The sequence below is a fragment of the Cyphomyrmex costatus genome, unplaced genomic scaffold, assembly GCF_001594065.2.
Source record: "Cyphomyrmex costatus isolate MS0001 unplaced genomic scaffold, Ccosl1.0 scaffold364, whole genome shotgun sequence".
NCBI lineage: Eukaryota > Metazoa > Arthropoda > Insecta > Hymenoptera > Formicidae > Cyphomyrmex > Cyphomyrmex costatus.
Genome location: NW_017277819.1, coordinates 613936 through 633660, shown reverse-complemented (window position 1 = coordinate 633660; position 19725 = coordinate 613936). Strand labels below are relative to the sequence as shown.

General features: G+C 32.5%; 2 protein-coding genes across 3 annotated transcripts; both read right to left on the bottom strand.

Moving 5' to 3' along the window:
• Positions 1 to 25: 25 nt before the first annotated feature.
• On the bottom strand, positions 26 to 10404 carry yem (yemanuclein). Of its 2 annotated transcripts, XM_018543258.1 has the most exons (12): positions 10061 to 10404; positions 5093 to 5215; positions 4920 to 5021; positions 4565 to 4837; positions 4170 to 4374; positions 3650 to 4082; positions 3405 to 3566; positions 3187 to 3267; positions 2903 to 2938; positions 2268 to 2384; positions 2009 to 2188; positions 26 to 1291 (listed from the first exon to the last, which is right to left on the bottom strand). In XM_018543258.1, exons 1-12 carry the CDS (start codon positions 10253 to 10255, stop codon positions 64 to 66), a joined length of 3135 nt encoding a protein of 1044 aa, XP_018398760.1. In that variant the 5' UTR covers positions 10256 to 10404; the 3' UTR covers positions 26 to 63. The 2 variants fall into 2 exon arrangements, with proteins under 2 accessions (XP_018398760.1, XP_018398761.1); XM_018543259.1 differs by lacking the exon at positions 2903 to 2938 and having other exon boundaries at positions 64 to 1291; positions 10061 to 10255.
• A 2155-nt stretch (positions 10405 to 12559) lies between these two features.
• LOC108776609 (acidic repeat-containing protein) lies at positions 12560 to 15928 on the bottom strand. The gene is made up of 8 exons (XM_018543278.1): positions 15381 to 15928; positions 15087 to 15148; positions 14827 to 15010; positions 14595 to 14758; positions 13763 to 14121; positions 13569 to 13681; positions 12929 to 13036; positions 12560 to 12839 (listed from the first exon to the last, which is right to left on the bottom strand). The coding sequence occupies exons 1-8, from the start codon at positions 15926 to 15928 to the stop codon at positions 12560 to 12562; spliced, it is 1818 nt and encodes a 605-aa protein (XP_018398780.1).
• Between the last annotated feature and the right edge of the window lie 3797 nt (positions 15929 to 19725).

Sequence of the window (19725 nt, the reverse complement as noted above, 5' to 3'; positions counted from 1 at the left end):
CCCCCCAAAAAAAAAAAAAAAAAAAAAAAAAAAACTTCAAATCGGTTATAAGATACGTCTTTTCTACCATTGCGCTTCTTCCTTAGACCTTATTTTGTCTTCCTTCTTGAGATACAATCGCTGATAGTCTTCTTGATAAGTGACATATTGCGCGTTCGATTTACCGGGTTTTTGTATAGTACTACCGACCGGCGAATTATTAGGGGAATATTTCATTTCTTGTAACTCTTGCAACTCCTTTAACGATCTCATTACCATCTGAACATCCTTTTCCTGTTCCGTTGGTTGTACTGCGTTTGTTAAAGTATCATCAGTAATGAAACCGTCTTTCCGTTTATCAGTTAATCCTCGTGGCGAGGAATCATCGTTGATGATCTGACTAAGAAAATTAGTTGCAGCAATTGTTTCCTCGTTTTGCCTCTGTTCCTGTTCCTCCTTCGAGAGGGTCGTTTGTTGTGGCATAGGCACTACGTCTTGGTTAATAGGCCCTATTTGTTGCTCAATCATCTTGTGATCTTTCTTTCTTTTCTTCTGATCGTGCGACGATTTATGCTTGACTTCCACACATCGCTCTCGTTTCTTTTCCTTTTTATCAATCTTGATGACCGAGGCGTCAACATCCTTATCGTCCAATCTCTTTTCGCATTTACCGTCAACATTTTCCTGCAAGAATCTATGTTTCAAGGCTTGTGCTGACGAATAGGAAGTATCTTGTCTATATACGGAATGATGTCCTGTTTGAGAAATTTCACTCGTCTTAGAATGGGTCGTAGGTTCCGGACACGGTGTAATGGAAACTCTATCCTTTATCGCTTCAGTCACCTTTGTCGATAATTTGTCGTAATCAACACGTGTTATGGACAGAGAGCTGTTTGTTAAATCCATAAAATTAAATTTCTCCACGTGACTCTTAGATGGCTTTTGAGCCATTAGTTGTGCTGTAGGTACTACAGAAATTTTACCAACTGTAAAATTGTTGACCGCATTGCTTTCCTGCTGATGGCCCGCATTGTTCTCTGTATGCTTATCCTTATATTTATTACTGTGTTGCTTCCTATCGGTATTAACGTCATTAGACTTCGCTGCAGCTTGACTTGCAAAATTCGTCGAATTTTCGCCAATGATCTGAACTTTGGATACATTCGTGTTTGTCCTCTCGTTTTCTTGAGACAAAAGATTATTCACGTTTGTTGCATCATTCTTTGAAACATTGCAAACTTGAGTATTCGCAGAAGTGGTAACATTGTTTGCATTGACCATGTCTTTTGATTTCTTCAACTTCTTCTTAATGCTAAAATCATAAAAATCCATTAATAGAGAGTAGCACATGAATACTAACATAAAAGGAATGTGTAAATAAAAGGTAGGAACAAGGCAAGCTGTATACAGTAAGAAACAAAAATATATAGTAATTTTCGGTGTGCATTTAATAACAATAACAAAAAGTGTATGCTAACTAAAATAATTGAAGCAATTTTTGCATGTACAAAAAACTAAAAAAAAAAAGCATTCGAGAAAGACAAATTAACATTAACATTAAACATTTGCGTACAAGTTAATATCACAATTTCATATAATCTTGTTAATATTTATAAATGCATTAAATTGAATATCACTCTCGTAGAATATGACTTTTTTTTCTAGGAATCCGTTAATGTTTCGAGCGAAGAAGTAGAAATCAGTATTAATCCATTACACCTTCCTAAAACATACAATAATCAAACCATGAAGCGATCAATTAATCTTCCTGACGTATTCATGTGACGACAATGTGCCAGATTTCTTGATCGCGATTTGCAAAGAAACTAGTTAAATCAATCTTCAAGGATCTTGATCCTAACTTTCAGACACGCACTCCTTTCACTTTGATGAAAATAGGAAAAAATCATAGTAAGGGACTTTCATGCACGAAGCAAAGCACAAATAGCGATAGTTTTCTTGTAACGCTTATAAACAGTGTATCAACAATTGAATGTAATATATATTAACAACATAATATATTACTTACGCGGGTTCAGCTGGACTAGCATATTTTAGCAAGGTTTGCAATCGTACGTATCCAGGCGGCCACAGTGGTAATACATTCGTATCCATGAAAGAAGCAACGAAAGATTCCATACTCTCCTTTCTTGATCTGAGAATTTTGAAATAATGTCTCCTGGCGTTTGCAATTTCAAGAACAAATTTCCTAAAATTAAAATTTACAGATATATGCATGAATACACATTCAGACTAGACACAAATTATATCTTTATGATCAAACATACTTTGCTTCATCAGTCCATGGAAATCGTTTTCGTGGTATTTTTGGTTTTTCCATGTTTTTAGACGAACCATCTTCTTCATCACTGCTCTCTGCATCTGCAGGAGTTCCCTCAAAACCCCTGAAATCGATCAGTTAATTACATCCCAGTCAAGATAACATTATGAGATTCATGATTTCGCGATGACAAAATGATGATCAGCATTTGTTGTGACAGAATTCCGCGATTATATCTTAATCTCTTGTTTATCAATAATATAGTACAACATAATCAAATCGTCTAGTCATTGAATTGTGTCCCAGATCAAATGCAGTTTTCTTGTTTGACACAAAAGATGATTCTAGTGATGAACTAAACACTGATACTGATGATAAAAAGCCCCGCATCTTCCTCTGCTTTCTCAGTAATGTGATAGATGAAGAATAATGACCACGCTAAGTAATAAAATGTCTTCTTCTATATGAAAACATAATTAATTGTATGAATGTTGATAATTTGAGAGAGCAAAAGCATGTAAGCATGAACAGATTTAGAGGAAAAAGATTAAAAGTAGCAGAAAAGAGAAGAAAGATAAAAAGAGAAAGAGCAGTCGAAGAGGCGAGAATAGAAAGGGGTTCCTCTTACGAGGGGCGCCTTACCAACAGTACCGATATATCTCCCAGTATAATTGAGGACTGAGAAATAAAAAATTACAATAAGTTTATATTTAAGAAATTATAAACTATAGTTTTATATGTACTATTATTGGCAAACTGGATTTTTTTTCAATTCAACTGTACTTAATATTAAAAATTACAAAACAATTTATTACAAATAGAATTAGAATAATCTATTATTTAAGAGCAGAACTGTCGCAAAAATCAAGAATAAAAACTGCGACATATCACACTACTAATGTATATAATATAATAAAATTACTTACTTTTCATCTGCAACTTTCTGACATTCCTTCATATATTTATCCATAACTGATGGCATAATATTATCGATGAGCACCTTTAATCTAAAAAATGTTAACAAATTTTACCAAATTCAAACTTTTCAAAGAATAAAAATATAAAAAAAATAATTTATGCATTATAAATATAAAATTGAATTTCTTATATATTGTACATGTAGATGATAAAGCCACTATCTTACTTTTGCATTGGTTCGTTCACTCTGTGTTCTGCGTCTTTTAAATAAAGTTTTTTAGCTCTATTCAGAAGAGTAAGTTTACTACAAGGTAAAAACCGTACTAGATGTCCATAGGTTTGTAATCTTATGCTAGGCGAATTCATCATTCGCAGTTTCTTCTCTAAACTGTAACATAAAAGTAACGGATTTTAGAATAATTTTCATAATTTGTGAAATTTATAATTAAGCAATTTATGATGCAAGCTTACTTAAAGAGCACTTCGTTAACTGCGCTATTGAAGAACTTGCTCTTGCCGTCTTTACTGTTTTCCGCCTGAACTTTTAACTTATTCACTATCTCTTTTATATCCTCGGGTAGATTCTCGGGCAAAGATGCTTCCTTATTCTCCATTTCCTCCCCATCGGATTCAACGTAAAGGCAAACACGGGATTTCCCTGAATCTGTTGTATCGCGACTCGAATCGTCTTCAATTCCTCTAGCTGCTGCATTGACAACACTCTCTATCGCATCGTCAATATTACTATCTTTAGCGTCCAATCTCTTTAAATCTATCTTCTTCGCGTCGTATCCATTACTATTTGACGATTTCTTTTCGAACTTTTTGATATCGAACTTTTTCTCAATTATTTTATTTTTCTCTGGTTTATCAGATTTTTTCTTCTCCTCTTGATCTTCCGAAGCTATAATCGCAGAATTATTTCATGAACAATGTGTAAATAGAATATTTTTAATAACTTAAGAATTATATAGAAAGTGAAATGTATTACCTGTACCCCCTTCAGCATCTGTCGTTTCATTCTTTTCCTTCCGTCTCAAAAGATCTAGATCTGGTTGAGAATTTTGTTGTTGTTGTTGTTGTTGTTGTTGTTGTTGTTGTTGTACGTCTTGCGCTTGATGATCTTGCGCCTTTTTTCTCTTTTTACTATTCTCGTGATTAATTTTCTTCTCGCTATTTTCCTCGACTTTCCGTCTCTGTAACAAGCATTACATTGTATAACACGCATATAGTATTAAATACAAAGTAAATAATGGATCTCTTTAACGCTATAAATGCTCCAAAGTTGACCAATCAGAAGAAAAAACTTACTAATTGATCAATCAAAAAAGCATTTGTAGTATCAAATGAACTATAGCGAATATCGTATATTTAAAAATTAATTACTTTTCGCGGGTTATCACCAGTAATATCCTCTGTCTCATCGTCATCCGAGGAGCTAATGATTCGTTTATCTATTCTTTTAGGATTAGGACTATCTACATCTTCGGTATCCTCCTCACTACTTTCACTACTCTCTTCATCATCGCTATTATTATTATTATTATTATTATTATGGACTAACGAACGTCTATCGGCCTCTCTGAACTCAAGAGCTCCACAATTAATATAGAATCCCCCGTGCGCCGTGGTGATCTCTTCGGGTACGATCTCATCATACTATTGACAAAATGTTTGCATTAAAAAATAATATCTTTGAAGATATTTTCTCACGTATCGAAAAAAAAAAAACTTGACATACAGCATCAGTATTGTCGATGAAGGAGTCATTTTCGTCATATCCTGCGCCCAAGTCCACATAATCATTATACTTGTGCCTTTTCTTTCCCGTGGTAGAAGTTCCCTAAGACAAAAACGAGAAATAATTAACCATCTATCAATTTCATTCCAAAGATCAGTTTTTTATCAACATACATATTTTGCCTCGAAACGTCTCGCCATGTCTTTAAGCTTATCCTCGTCATCGTCGTCGTCAAACGGATCCAGTCCATTGGTCGCATTTTCATCTCCCCTCTTTTGTTCTTTCCTTCGCTTTTTCTGCAAAATAAATAGATTAATTTACAATCGTTCGAGCATCGAAACGTCCTATTGCACATTCGCGAACCGACCTAGTAATTCACAATCAAATCGCTTTCTATCTCACTTCGCTCTCTGTACCACTTTCACTAATTTATAAAAAATTCAGATCGATCAGAGAGAATAAACCGCGTATCTGTATGCGCACTCATGTATAAACTCTCGAATCCGGTTTAAAAGTTATTATTATTTCTCGCAATATTATTTGTCATTTTTCACAATTTGTTAATATCTATTTCAAAAACATTTTTTTCACACGCGGACTAACTATATCATATGCATATGACGCAAATTATTTGTAAAATTTTAAAGATACTATTTATTGGCATATATCAATAATATTAAATTGCTTGTTAATATGATATTACTATTCCAGTTTCAATCTAGGACTATTTTAAGACAAATAATCAGCGCATAGTTTTACTTGAACTGGAAATTCACAAAGAATATTAAATACAAAGTTCCGTTTTGACTAATATGTCATTTTCCATCTATTTGTATGATAATGATAACTATTATTATAAATGTATCATTGAAATTGAAGTATCTTTTACGATCAATGTTTGTGTCAAATTTATCAACAGTAAAATCTTTTTCAAAAGCACTAATTTTCATACGTAGAATTCGGAATAACTTTATCGCGTCACGAATATATACTATTTCTCCTAAGGAGATAATTAAAAAATTACTAAAGTCTATTTGATGATTCAACCATGAGTCACTATATCATACATAGCGAATGCTATGAATTAATTGAACACTTTCGTGGCGATTTTTCGAAATAAAAGAGCCAATAAAAAATCCGTAATTTAATTTATATACATAATTATAATAGATTTATTAAAAACAATTTCAGTCTTGTTTTTATCCTAAAATAAGATTATTGGATAGTATTTAGTCCTTATTTTAGGACCGTTTCATGTAATGTCTTAAGTAATGCTAATATATAACCCTCCGATTGGCTTATGCCATCTTAATAGGCTTTCTACAATAAGCAATTACTTTGCAGTCTCAGGATTTCATTTATTCATTTTTGTCGTACGATAATAAAGGCTGCAGGACAGAAAGGTTATCGGATCTATCTATAGCCAATCAACAGGCTCAATAAATTTATCATATAAAAACATATAAATGTAATCTCATCTTTAAGCCGTAAGAAATTATCTAATCACAATCGGATATAAAAAGAATAATCAACTGTGATTGGTCAATTTCTTATTACTTAAAGCTTAGGGTAATCGTAGGATTATTGTAGATTATTAAACATGGTTTATTGCGGACATAGACAGTTTCAAATATGAATGGACTATGAATACTGGGCCATTGTTACGTGTTCAGGAATGAGGATTATTACAAAAACTGAAGAAACAAAAGTCTAATTTGCACTCGATTGTAAAAATAAAAGCGGTGTCTGGAAAGGATGAACAGATTACGAAAGGATATTGGCGGTGTCCAAGGATATCAGGAGCGCATAAAGCAGTTAGAACGTCGTCCTTTCGCGCTCTTTCCTCGCGTCACGAACCACCTCCTACGGTCTCCTATTCTCCTGTCGAAGGGACGCTGAATCAAGCAATTGATCCTGCTTGCGACGTTGGTTATTGACGATCGAGAATTAGTTGCTTTCTTTCTTTTCTGCACAAACGCGTCTCGATCAAATCGGCCTTGTTAATCGTTCAATTAGTTACTCAATTAATCAGTCAGATATAATCGCGAATCTGCACGGTATCGCTTTTTTTTTCACGCCGCTTCACTGCTCGCGGTTATTATCGGAATTAAAAGAAAAACATGGGGGTAACCCAGTAACGCGATTTTATCGCTTGATGAATTAAAAAATTCAGAGTAAAATTGAATAGAAGAGAAGAACGCGAGCACGATTAACCGCATGGTGAAAATAATGAAATAATACGAGGAAGAAAGAGAGTAGTTGAAGTTTACCACTACTATCTCACGATCAAATTGTGACATCGAAAAACGAGGAAATACGCAATAAAAATTCTTGCAAAATACATTAATGTGGAAATATGTTTTGATAAAACAACAACCGACTTGTAAAATAAACTAAAAATTTTCCTTAATTAATAAATAAACCGTATATCTGGAAATTAATTATGCATAACTAAAAACGGAATAAACTAGTTCATAGGTACTACAAATTGTTAAATTAACAATAGGTAGAAATAAATATAATTTTTTAAATTTCTCCTTAAAACAAAAAAATAATTTTTCAGTATATTTTATAAATTGCAAATATTGATTCGTCGCAAAAATTTCTATTCAAATATAATTGCAAGAATTTTTATTGTGTATTTTCGCTTCTGATGTTACAACCTAAGATATGTAACAGTGATGAGCGAATACAAGCATTAAAAATAAAACAAGCTTAACGAATATAGCTGTATGTTAAACAAGAGAGAGAATAACATTCGATTTTCATGAACGCCGATTCCCATTTAATTGCAACAATTCAATATATCTTACGGTCGATCGATTTTACATTGCAAATTTTCGAAATGCGCGCTGCCACTACTTCGAAATTCGATTCGCCGGCGAATTCGTGCCATGTTTTTGAAAACACGTGCGCGACCAAAACAAAGCTGCAAATTGCACGCAGCAGCGCGACCGTCGATGAAAATAAAGCGGCGTTGCTCGAAAGAGCTAAAGCAATTCAGACATTCTGAATGAAAAGAGTGAGAACGAGTGCGAATGTTTCAGAAACGATTTATCGCTTCTAGTCCTTCCGTCTCACCAAACCCATTACTTCGCAAGACACAAACGCGATTGAAAGCAGCGTAACAATGGATAACGTAATTCACGTATGAATTTCATGTATCCATTTGAAAATAAAATATTTTATATAACGGATATCGTGATATGTTCAAGACCATTCGATAACATTCATCCAATCTCGATTTATTTACGAAAAAAGGGAGAATAGAACAAAAAATCATGATAACATCAAAATGGCTTCAAAATAATTATTAAAAATGTATTTATTAACAAAAAATATGAAAAATGGAATTATTCAGCTGTATTCTATTTTAAAAGTAGTACAAAAAACATTTTTGGCGATGATTTACAATCTGGATAAAAATTGAAAAGCAATTAAAATAAAATGAGAAAATTTTCATTGAAACTATAAAACTGTATCGTTAAATATAAATATTGACCTTATTGAACTGTTTCAAATGTATACATGCAGCATTCATTTTTATACAAAAAACTTTTTATATAAAATTCCAGTCATTTTTTGTGCAGAGATCATATATCGCCGCACCTTTAATTATATAATAACAGCTAAATAAATTAACTGCAATTTTGTTTTAAAATTCGAAGGAATACAATTATTAAAAAATAGCTAATTACTACACACAGTTACTTTCAATTACGTGTTATTTGAGTATTAATTTGTTGTTAAAAAAAATAAACTATTAAAAATTAAATTACTCAATTGAAAGCTCTGTTGATCGTAAAATTTGAGCGTTTGACTTCAAACAAATTTCACTCAATCACGATTAATTTTAACGTAATTTAGACGAGATTTGTCGTTCTGCTTAAAGATGGTTTCCAATCGCCTTTATTCTACCATCAGGATTGTATCTACAACGCGTTTTTTTTTTTTCCCCCCCCGAAAAAGACTTCGAAGCCGACCGTTCACTAATTACCGAAGTAATAGATACACATCGTATTAGATCGAGTGGTTATTTATTTATCTACTTGTACCGCGCGGCAGCGATGAGGGAGGGAATCGCGAAGCGCGTGACACGCGTCTCGAGCGGCGTATTCGATATACGTGTCGGCGGTCACGAGTCTCCTCCGGTGCATCGATCTACAATTCAGAAAGGAGAGTCTCGCAGCACGCTCTCTCGCGCGCGCGTGAAATAAGAGACCTCCGCGGATCCCCCCCCCCCCCCCCCGCCCCGCGTTTTCTCTCCCGCTTCCTCTTCCCGTTCGCGTTTTCCGCGTATCCTTCTCCCCCATAGAGCCAAGAGTCGCCGAACCGAGTGTACACGGCTTGCGAAATAGACCGGCGTAGACGTTGCACACATCGAATAAGGCATCGCCGCCGCCGTCGCATATGTGTGGGTCTCTTTTCCCTTCTTCACGAAGGAGAACGGAGAAGGCAAGACGGGGGACAGACGAAATGCCGGACGGTCGCGCAATGGCAACTCACTCTCTCTCTCTCTCTCTCTCGTACGTGCATAGACGTTTTACGAGCAGAAGGGACGCGCACGAAGGACGCCGCGTTTCTTCGGAGAGAAAGATAGGAGACTGCGCTCGCGCACCTTGAGAACCGCAAACCCGATTTGACAGCGTGCAAGTTGAATGTTGGACGGCCGGTGACGTTGACAATGCGCGCGGATCCGCCACGGCGGAGGACAACGAATCGATCAAGAAACTGTTCTCGTCCTGTCTCGTTTCCGCCACCGCCGTCTGTCATTCCTTTTCGCGTATATGCATGCGGCCAGATTAAATTCCGGCGTGCACAGCGGCGACGCGAACCGCGTGACAATCGCGCGGCAGCCACCTAGACGAGGATCCCTCGCGCCTTTTCGGCGTCGACCAACGTCGACGGCGTCCTCCACGTCCCGTCGATAGATAGACACACGCGTTCCATCGTGTGTGTGTGTGTCTCTCTCTCTCTTTTTTTATTCCCCCTTCCCCATCTTGCACTCACACGCTCATATACTCTCTTTCTCTCTCACTCTCTCATTTCTCCGTATGTCGCGTGTATGTCACAAGCTTGACATACGGTCTTTTGTTTTCCCCTCCCGGCTGAAGTGCAGATAAATGCGCTTGATAGCTTACCTCCGCCGACTTGAGGAGATCGGCATAGTTGAATTCCGGGCATGTCTTCTCGTTGGACTCGGGCAGGGTGAGCGTAAAGCGGAAGGAGGGCGCGAGCTGCTTGCCCATGTTCCCCTTTTTCTCCTTCTTCGTCGCGTGGCCCAGGGGCTCCGGGAACTCCAGGGTTTGCAGGGGCACCCGTTTCGCCTCTGACATTCCTTTTACATTTGCACCGAACCTAACGCGGATCACGGAAACACTGCGGACTCTGCGACCACGGCAACATGATACACCTTCGTCTTACTCTCTCTCGCTTCTCGATTAAACACCGCGCGGACGCCGCCGCCGCTCACTCACACGTCGCCATCTTCGGCTCGACTGTTTTTAGAGTGCGCCACAGACGCACCGCCGCACCGCCGCCGCGCCTGCGCCCGAGTGCCTCGCGATTCCGCCGCGTTTTCAACGGCACGAGGGTGCCTTTATCAAACGGCGAACAGAAATAAAGGTGCCTTCCAACACAGATGATAAACAATTAATGTTAAACAAGGATGAGATGATAACTGTGTATGGCCGAAATCAGACGACGCATTGAAGACAATTGAAGATTGAGATTGAAGATTGAAATTTCATCAATGAGGATGAAGAAACTTTAACTCCTATTATTTTGATTGGACAAATTTCAATCCTTCAATCTTTAATTTCAATTTTCAAATCAGTACATCCTTGTTATTCACACATGTTAAACAAGAAATGATCTCTGTGTTGTACTGTCGCTTATTGGAAGGCACACATAGTGATTACGACTATATATAACTACCCTTTTATGTTTCTACACAATTGTAATTTTTATTTGGAAAAGATTGGAACTTAATAATCCAATCTTCACTTTGGAGACTCATGCTTTGCTTTGAAGAATTATTTATTGTTAAAATATTAGAAGCTTTTTTTACCTCCAAAGGATAATGCAGATCTCGATTCTCAATTAAGTTTATTATCAACAATAAGAATCTTATTGGATCGTACATTTGAAAACCCAACAAATAAGAAATAAGTATATATATATATATATAATATATTATTTAAATTCTACTAAATTAAAAAGTAAAACCTCATATGTGATACTATCTTTATCTTCATATACAATGAAAAACCTAAGTATATGTCTTTGTACTCTTATTGAAAGATCTTCCTATTCCAAAATCCACGTTGTTTAATTCTTTTTTAAAAAAATTATATCACAATAATTAATTTAAACACAATTCATTCAAACACATTTATTCCTCCAATCAAAGTTGTAGTAATTAACGTACACCTTTATCATCCGAATCCTTAATTCCATCCACTCTACAAATATTTCGCTTTAAAAGACTTTGCTCTAAAATATTGAAAAAAAAAACATCGAGAATTTTGAATAATTATTCGTAATTGTAACCAATATCGATCACCAAAAGTATATTGGCACCGCTTCATTTCTGGTGAAATTGTTTTAACTACAATTAAACAATGAGCAATTCGTAATAAAGAAATATACGTATGTTAGAGAGAAGGAAAGTTTACTACTTGGATTTAAATTGATGATGCTCAAATTAAGGAAGCGATAGTCTAGAGGTATTGAAGATATTTATATATTTTTATAAAATAGTTTATGAATATTAAATAATATTTTAAAAAAGTTATATGTAATTTATATATTAAGAAAAAGTATTTGTTGTATTTTAATAATTTATGATTTTAGTCAAATTTTAAATTATTTATTCCGTAGTAATTGATAATCGGTCACATATTACATTTATTTTATTATTTTTTATGTTACATTTAGACAATGCTACATTTTTTATAAATAAATTGTTATAATTATATAATCTCAAGCAAAGAAGAAACCAACTTTAAATGAAAGAAGTTCGCTGTATCACTCATAAATGAATTTTTGAAAATAAATGATATAAAAATTATAAGGATTTTGTATCAAATTTTTATTACGATGATTAATACAGTTCTTGCTTAAGCAGCATTCATGAATATATTTCATGTAATGCATTGTCGTTATTCAAATGCTATTAAGTCTTAATTGTTACTTGAAAAGTAACTTGTATACATCCCTAAATAGCAGTCTTTATATATGTATTCTACGTTATAAAATATCTCACATATTAGGTATGTTAACTTTTATAACAAATATATATGTATAAATATTTCACAAAAATTATAAAATATTCTATATCATATATAGGTGTAACATGTAAAATATATAAGATATCTCACATTCCAGTGCCTGTAAGTAAAAATCAATCTTCTAAAATATTATAATATTTACACACTGTGACTGCATGTATTTATGATTTCAATAATAAAACATGCAGAAGTCTGAAATCTAAATACATACAGTTATCAGCTTCAAAACCTGCTCTAAAATTATTAAATACTGATTAAAACTAGAAATTATTATAGAATTTTAAAAATCGCTTATAAAATATTTGAATTATTATATATACAAATTTAATATTTAGCTAGGCGTCATTTTTAACTGCTAGCTTCGTCAGTTTTCTTTGCTATTTTAATTGCCGAAAATTGCTGACCTAAAAGCTTCATTACGTCAGCATGCTTCATATTGCTTTTCTCTTTTTTCACGGAGTTATAATTTTGTTTTACATAAAGCGCAAACCCAGTGGGTTCTCTCTTCGGTGTCTGCACTTGCACGGTACCAGATTTCGTCATTTTGTTAATTAATAATTCAAATTTTCCATAACAATAACCACATCGCTTTTTCTCGATATCCAAGGACTTTGAATGCCTTCCAATACTGCAAAGTAAAAATTTATAACTTTTAGAAATATAAAACAGAATGAAATCAAATCAATTTTTATACATCATACAACCAATATCTAATACCTGTATCCACAACTTGTGCATTTATACGTGTACTTAGTTTTAATTTCATAATTATGACATCGGCTAATTGGTGGCAATTCAGGAAATATATTTGTTGCTTTCTTAGCCCTGTAATATAAAATAAATCATATCAAATTTTGCAAAATAATTACTATAATTGCATTCACTACATAAAATTTTATAGTATAATAAAATAAAAATTAAAATATATATGTGTATATATATTCTTTAAATTACTTTTTATAATATATATACTATTATATACTATTACTTAATAATAAAATTAAAGACAAAAAATATATAGAGAAGTAGGAGTCAACGCGATAATTAATGTGCAAGTATAATAATAAAACGTTTTAGTCCACAAATGATAAAAAATATTTAATATACATATCTTTGTACGCGTTTCAACTTACTTTAAGTCATTCTCGATAAAATTGAACAATTGACTACAATATCTTGTACAAGTTACACAACAATCATGTCCCTATATTAAACATTTCATTATTATACTTGAGTACTAATTACCGCATTGATTTCTACTTCTTTAACTATCAAGACGTCCTATATTGTTTAATGGTATATTTCATTAATAATAAAATTAAACTATCTGATAACTATAAAATATTACATCACTTACCATCTCGTCCAAAAAGCTCCATGACCATCTGAGACATTATCTATTATCCACGATGCAGCATGACACATTTCATGAATCAAAGTATCTCTTAGTCTATCTGGCGTGTCTAAAATCTAGAATAATAATTTTTTTTATTATAACTGATTTTATTCATATACATATGAAAATGAAAAAAAAAACGAAAAAGATCGTACCTTTGTTGCTAATACAATCCTTGAAGATTTACTAATAGTACCACTAATACCTTTTATAGACTTCTTGTTGTAACAATACCCGGCAGTTCCTCTCATACGAACGTTCCATTCAATCGGCATATCTTGAGGTAACTTATTGTCAAACACTTTCTCGTTATATAATTGATACAATTTTTTAGATAGCTCATCTTTATTATTTTTATAATCCAACCTATATTTCTTTGCATTCGGATGAACTTCATACATTGGAATCGTATTTGACAAAGATGCTAGAAAGGTTTTATATCCTAATACAGACTTAGTCACAGTCGATTGAAATTTAGGTGCTACTTTGGATGGTATTGGTCTTTTGGCAATTTCTAAAAATTAAATATTATAAAATTATTGTATGCAAACTTTGTATTAATAATATTTTATTTTAAAACACTTAAGTAGTCACCACAGCCACAATAAATCGTAACGTCAAAAGTAAGAAATAATACGTTAATTTTTATTATATTTGTAAATAAAGACAATTTGGATAAAATAAAATGATGACGTGCATTTTATCAGTTTTTATGATTATTTATTTACTGACTGTCGGGGGAGAAGAAGATAAGGATAGTTTTCGTCTATTTTTACAATTGTTTTATAGCGATCTCATAATTTCATTTTATTTAAGTTATCTTTAAATTTTATTTACAAAAATAGCACGCAATAAAAATTAATGTGTTATTTCTCGCCTCTGACTTCACGATTTAATATGGCTGTGTGATTTAATATGACTACTCAGAAATCTTAAGATAAATTTTCATTCCCAATTTAAACAAATTTTATCGTATGCATTCCTTACCTTTATCACGTACGTGTTTTGGTGGTACATAATCTCCAGGATCAAATTCGCTCGTGTTAGAACTTTCATCATCACTAAATGACAATTTTCGTCTCTGCAAATTTTTGGGACTTCTGGATTTGTCATCTTCATCTTCAGTATCTGTATCACATATAGCCTGAAGCCTATATCCAACAAGATAATATTTAATTATGTTCAATATCTCTATTACAATAATTAACAAGCATAGTACCGTTTAATTGATGCTGATATGGATTTAGTTGTACTATTTGTAAAAGTAATAGGATTTGTTACTGCACTGTGATATATACTTTCACTATCATTACTTGATAATGATTCATCATTGATAAAATCATCCGTTTCTTTTTTTTTTCGTTGAATATTTCTTCTTTGATTTGGTTTAATATTATTTTCAACTGAAACATAAAATTTATTTTGAAGAAAATTATTAAAACAGATTTCTCAAAATAAAATAAAATAAAATATAATTACCGAAGTCAGACTCATCCGAATCTGAAATTATTATATGATGCTGATTCCTTGATACAGGTTTCCTATAATAAAAAATATATAAATATAATTATAATTTATTAGATATACAAAGGTAACTTGAGTATACAAAGTTAGTTTTTAACTTCGTTTTTTTTAAATTAAAATTTGATTTATTTTTCAACATAGTCTTCTTTTAAAAAGTCATTAACTCTTATCAGATCATATATCCGTATTAAAACAAAAACTAATATACAATAGTATATATTTACATATTTATATAATATGTATATTTACCTTTCTGTTTGGACAATCCTATTTATTGGTTGATTAGATGGCTTTTGTAACTTAGTTGTTGAAAGTAATACATTAGTTTTATCTCTCCATGATGTACCATACAGTTTATCTAAAATATTAGCACAATCCATTACAGTCTTACTTTCATATGTATTTACTAAGGAAGCTTTCTTCTCAGTTTGTGCTTTTGGTAAAAACCTCAGTTTATTATCTGGTGTGCAAACTGTAGAATTATTCTTAGATTTTTTAAAATATTGATCCAGTGTAGTTTGACCTTTCAACAATGAATGAATTACTTTGTCAGAATTTACAATTATTTTTTGCTTCTTGTCGGTTTGCGTTTTGTTAATTTTCCCTCTGTTATTTGGAGTTTCATAGTTCTGCTCCAATCTTTCCAGACTGCTGTTTCCAGAGTTACTATTTCTAGTACTTGGAGGTATGGTATTAAAAGAGCAATCGCTCTGATTGTGAGAATCAGAAAAATTTGTTAAAAGCCATTCTCTGATTTGTTTCTGTCTTCTTTCAGACAGAGGTCTAAAAGAATCCATTACTCTCGATATATCAATATTTGATTTGGGCGGTTCAGATAAATCTGTTTGTAAAATATCATTTTTTAGACTGCTATCAATAATATCAGAATCATCACTGAGATACTGTACTTTTTTATTATAACTAGGTGATATAGCTGGATGCACTGCATCTTCATCTATATCTGTACTCTCATCAATTATTACATTATTTTCTTTTCTCTCCCTGGGAGAATCATACATGATTTGGGTAGACTTTATATTCTTCAAAATTTTGTACGTGTCTTTCTTTGTAAGTCTAACTTTTCCTGTACTATTTTGCTTTAGATTACTATAAATTAGATGTTTACTACAAACATTGAGATTGTCATTGTATACATTATTACAGTTCGATTTAATTTTATTTGTTTCTTCAGTGTTGTATTTTTCTCTTAATTTCAAATTTATTTTTTGCTGTGCATTTAATATAGGACTTCTATAATCATTGTATCCCTTAGATTTAAAAAATTTATATTTATTTACTTGATCTCTATCATAGCTCACATCACTACTGGCAGTGGTTTTGTTGTCAAAACTTAATAAAGCATTAAATAATTTATCACCAGTTGAGGTATCATTGGAAATTAATGATAACTCAATAGGCACTTTATTGACTTGTGTAATAATTTTATTTTTAGACTTTTCCTTTAAAAATTTACCATCAGATACATTTTTCCTGACATGATTCCATGATAAATCAGGTTCCTTTTCTTGTTCGCTTTCGGAAGAAATTTCCAAGAAATATAATTTTTGATGCTCCTTACTTTTAACATTAGAATTAGATTCCCATTTTGATTTATAAGGACGTTCAGGGGTCAAGCTCCCACTGCAGTCGCTGATCACCATAACATCGTCATCATCTTTCGTCTTCTTGTTTGCAGCAAAACGTTGCAGAGAAGAGTCTTCAGTATTTTCAATAGAATCTTGAGAAAGTCGTAACTTAAAATTTTGTGAATCGCACACGGAGCTCTCCGAATTAGACATAATTTTTAATCTCTGTTATTTTTTTATTTCACTGTGAATTAATGTCACTTTTGTAATTTTTTTTATGAAAGCCACGATTACGGTCTTCAGTCAAAAAAAAAATTAAAAGGGACGCAAAGAAAGAAGGAGCGATGCCAACACCAATCAACAGTTATCCAACACGTAAGAGATTTAAAAATTTCGATTTAAAAATTAAAAGGAAAGGTCAACGTAGTTTATTTACGTTATTATTACATCGTTCGTGCACGTTGTACAACGTTCCAATAAAATTCTTTGTCGATTTCTGTCATAAAAGCGATATTGTTACACAGAGATCACAACAGACTATAATCACGTTCGTGCACGTGTATACGTCTTCAAACAGACGGGATCAACTTTTTCAAATCCGCCAGCACTGCCAGCAGTCCGTTAAATTAGTGTTGCCAACAGAACGGAATTGGTTGTCACTAGGATCTCTAGTTGTCACTAAAGATTATTACGGCATAAAATTCGTACTTTGATATTTATCCATAACCGATATTGAATCAAAAAATAAGGTTTATAGTTATAATTATATAGTTATAATTTTTATTTAAAAAAAATTAAATTTATTGTTTTGACAATAATTATTATAATCACCGACGAGATACTAAAGACGCTTGACGCTTATATAAAAATAAGCGAAAGGAATACTAAATTGATAATAATTAATATCTATGTACGGTATTCAAATTTCATAATTCATTATAGTTTCTTAAACATGAACGTTTAAAACATAATAATATTCAATTTTTATTAAAAATTGCGACTTTAATGTTATCATCCGAGTTTGATTATCAATAGAGATGATAACTAAGAACAAAATTATAAGTTCTTAGCAATATATAAGATATTATAGCATTAAAAGTAATGCGTACTTTTTTATACAGCATTTATATTATTATTTATAATATATAATAAATAAATTATCAATTTAATAATATATTATCGAAATATTTATGTTTTAATAATTGCAATTTTTTATTTTTTGTATCTCATCGCTGTTATAAAAATAAGTTATTCTATAGAGAGAAGTTATCGATAGACATCATTTTCTTTATCATAAGAAAAAATGAGCCTTTTGACTAAATTCGTTAGAAAGCGTTAGAGGGCGCCATTATGTTAATTTAAAAATTTAAATTTTGTTGATTTCGTTTTCACGGTCTCTACTGTGATTGGCCAATTCGCTTACTGATTATGTTTTACGGCCTTACGTTTTTGTATGTGCCATGGGCTTTATATCGTTATATTAACAAGTGAACGTCTTTTGTTAAAATAACCTTATTGTTAGAGTAACAAGTGGATCATCCAATTCATTAAAACTCGACTGTGAACAATCGGATCTAATAGGTATGTACCATATAATTGTACAGTGACAATATTAGATTCGTTCGCGTTGCTTGAATCCTCATAGATATTTACACTTACAATAAAATTAATACATATTTAGGCATTGAAAAGAGAGAAAGCAAACTGAGTACAAATAACGCGAATTGACTTATTATTTTCAGGAAAAAGTAGATATTTTTAAATTTTTTATAATAAAAATCTAGTGTTTTCCCGCAGAGATGACTGATCCGTTTGGGCTTTTAGCGAATCCGAGCAAAATATTTGTCAGCTGTAGGGTAATAAATAAACATTTATAGAGAAAATTGGAGCAATATATGAATTAACCTTAACACACGCAATGATTTTTTGATTAATTATTTATTACACACAATGGGTTGTTTACAGCTCGGATTAATTTTTATCATTTTTACAAGAATACAAAAATAAGTGATTTTTTTATACATTTATTTTAACGTCTTTAGAATAAAACATATTTATATAAAGTTATGTATTAAAAACGGGAAAGAGAATAGAAATGATTATTTAATATTTAGCCGGATGCTTGTAGTATTTCAAAGAAAGGAAACGTGCAGAACGCGAATGATCTAATCATGTGTATTAAAAGGTACAAGAAAAATTAGATTATTTATAGAAATAAAAAATATATGCATCTCACGAACATTATAGAACAAGATAATATAGAAGCTAAAATTCATTTTTTAATTTATACCTCTTAATTAAAAAAATGAGGATATTTATGTGTTTTAATATTGTATAAAATATTTTAAAGATTTCATTAAAAAGAAAAATGTGTAATTTCTTTTGCTTCAAAGAGCTGTTTTTGTTTTTTTTTTACAGAAATATTAATTCGAGAAATAGCTTCAATTTTTCTTTCCAAATGAAAATATCCATTAATTTTCTCATATGTTACGCAATTTTTTTTGTCGGATTCGCGAATTATACATTTTATATCTAGAACTGTGTCATCCCAGTTGATGTGAACTCATACGATAGTTCCGTCCGAATACGAATGTCATTTGTAGAAGCTATTCAGAACTTTTCTGATCCGATACAGATACCAACCCGCCAGCGATAATTCTAATTCGGAAGCTGCCCGAAATGTTCGTCAAACGAGAACGAAACTCAATCAGGAGCCCATCTATCGTATTATTCGCACAAAGCAGTACTCGGATTGGATTATCTATTCGCGTTTCCTGCCACACATTATGTACTCTCGGCGGTATAATGCTCATGATGTGCGCGTGTAGCCGCAACGGAGATTATAGCGTATCCACGATTAACCGTATGACCCTGATTCCACGATATTTTGCACCATGCATCCTTCTAACGCGCCGCGCTGTAAATTATCTAGACCACCGAACCACGAAGATTGAATTTCGCGGCAGCCCGCGATAGAAAGAAAATCTGGAATGTCCTGTAATTTGAGT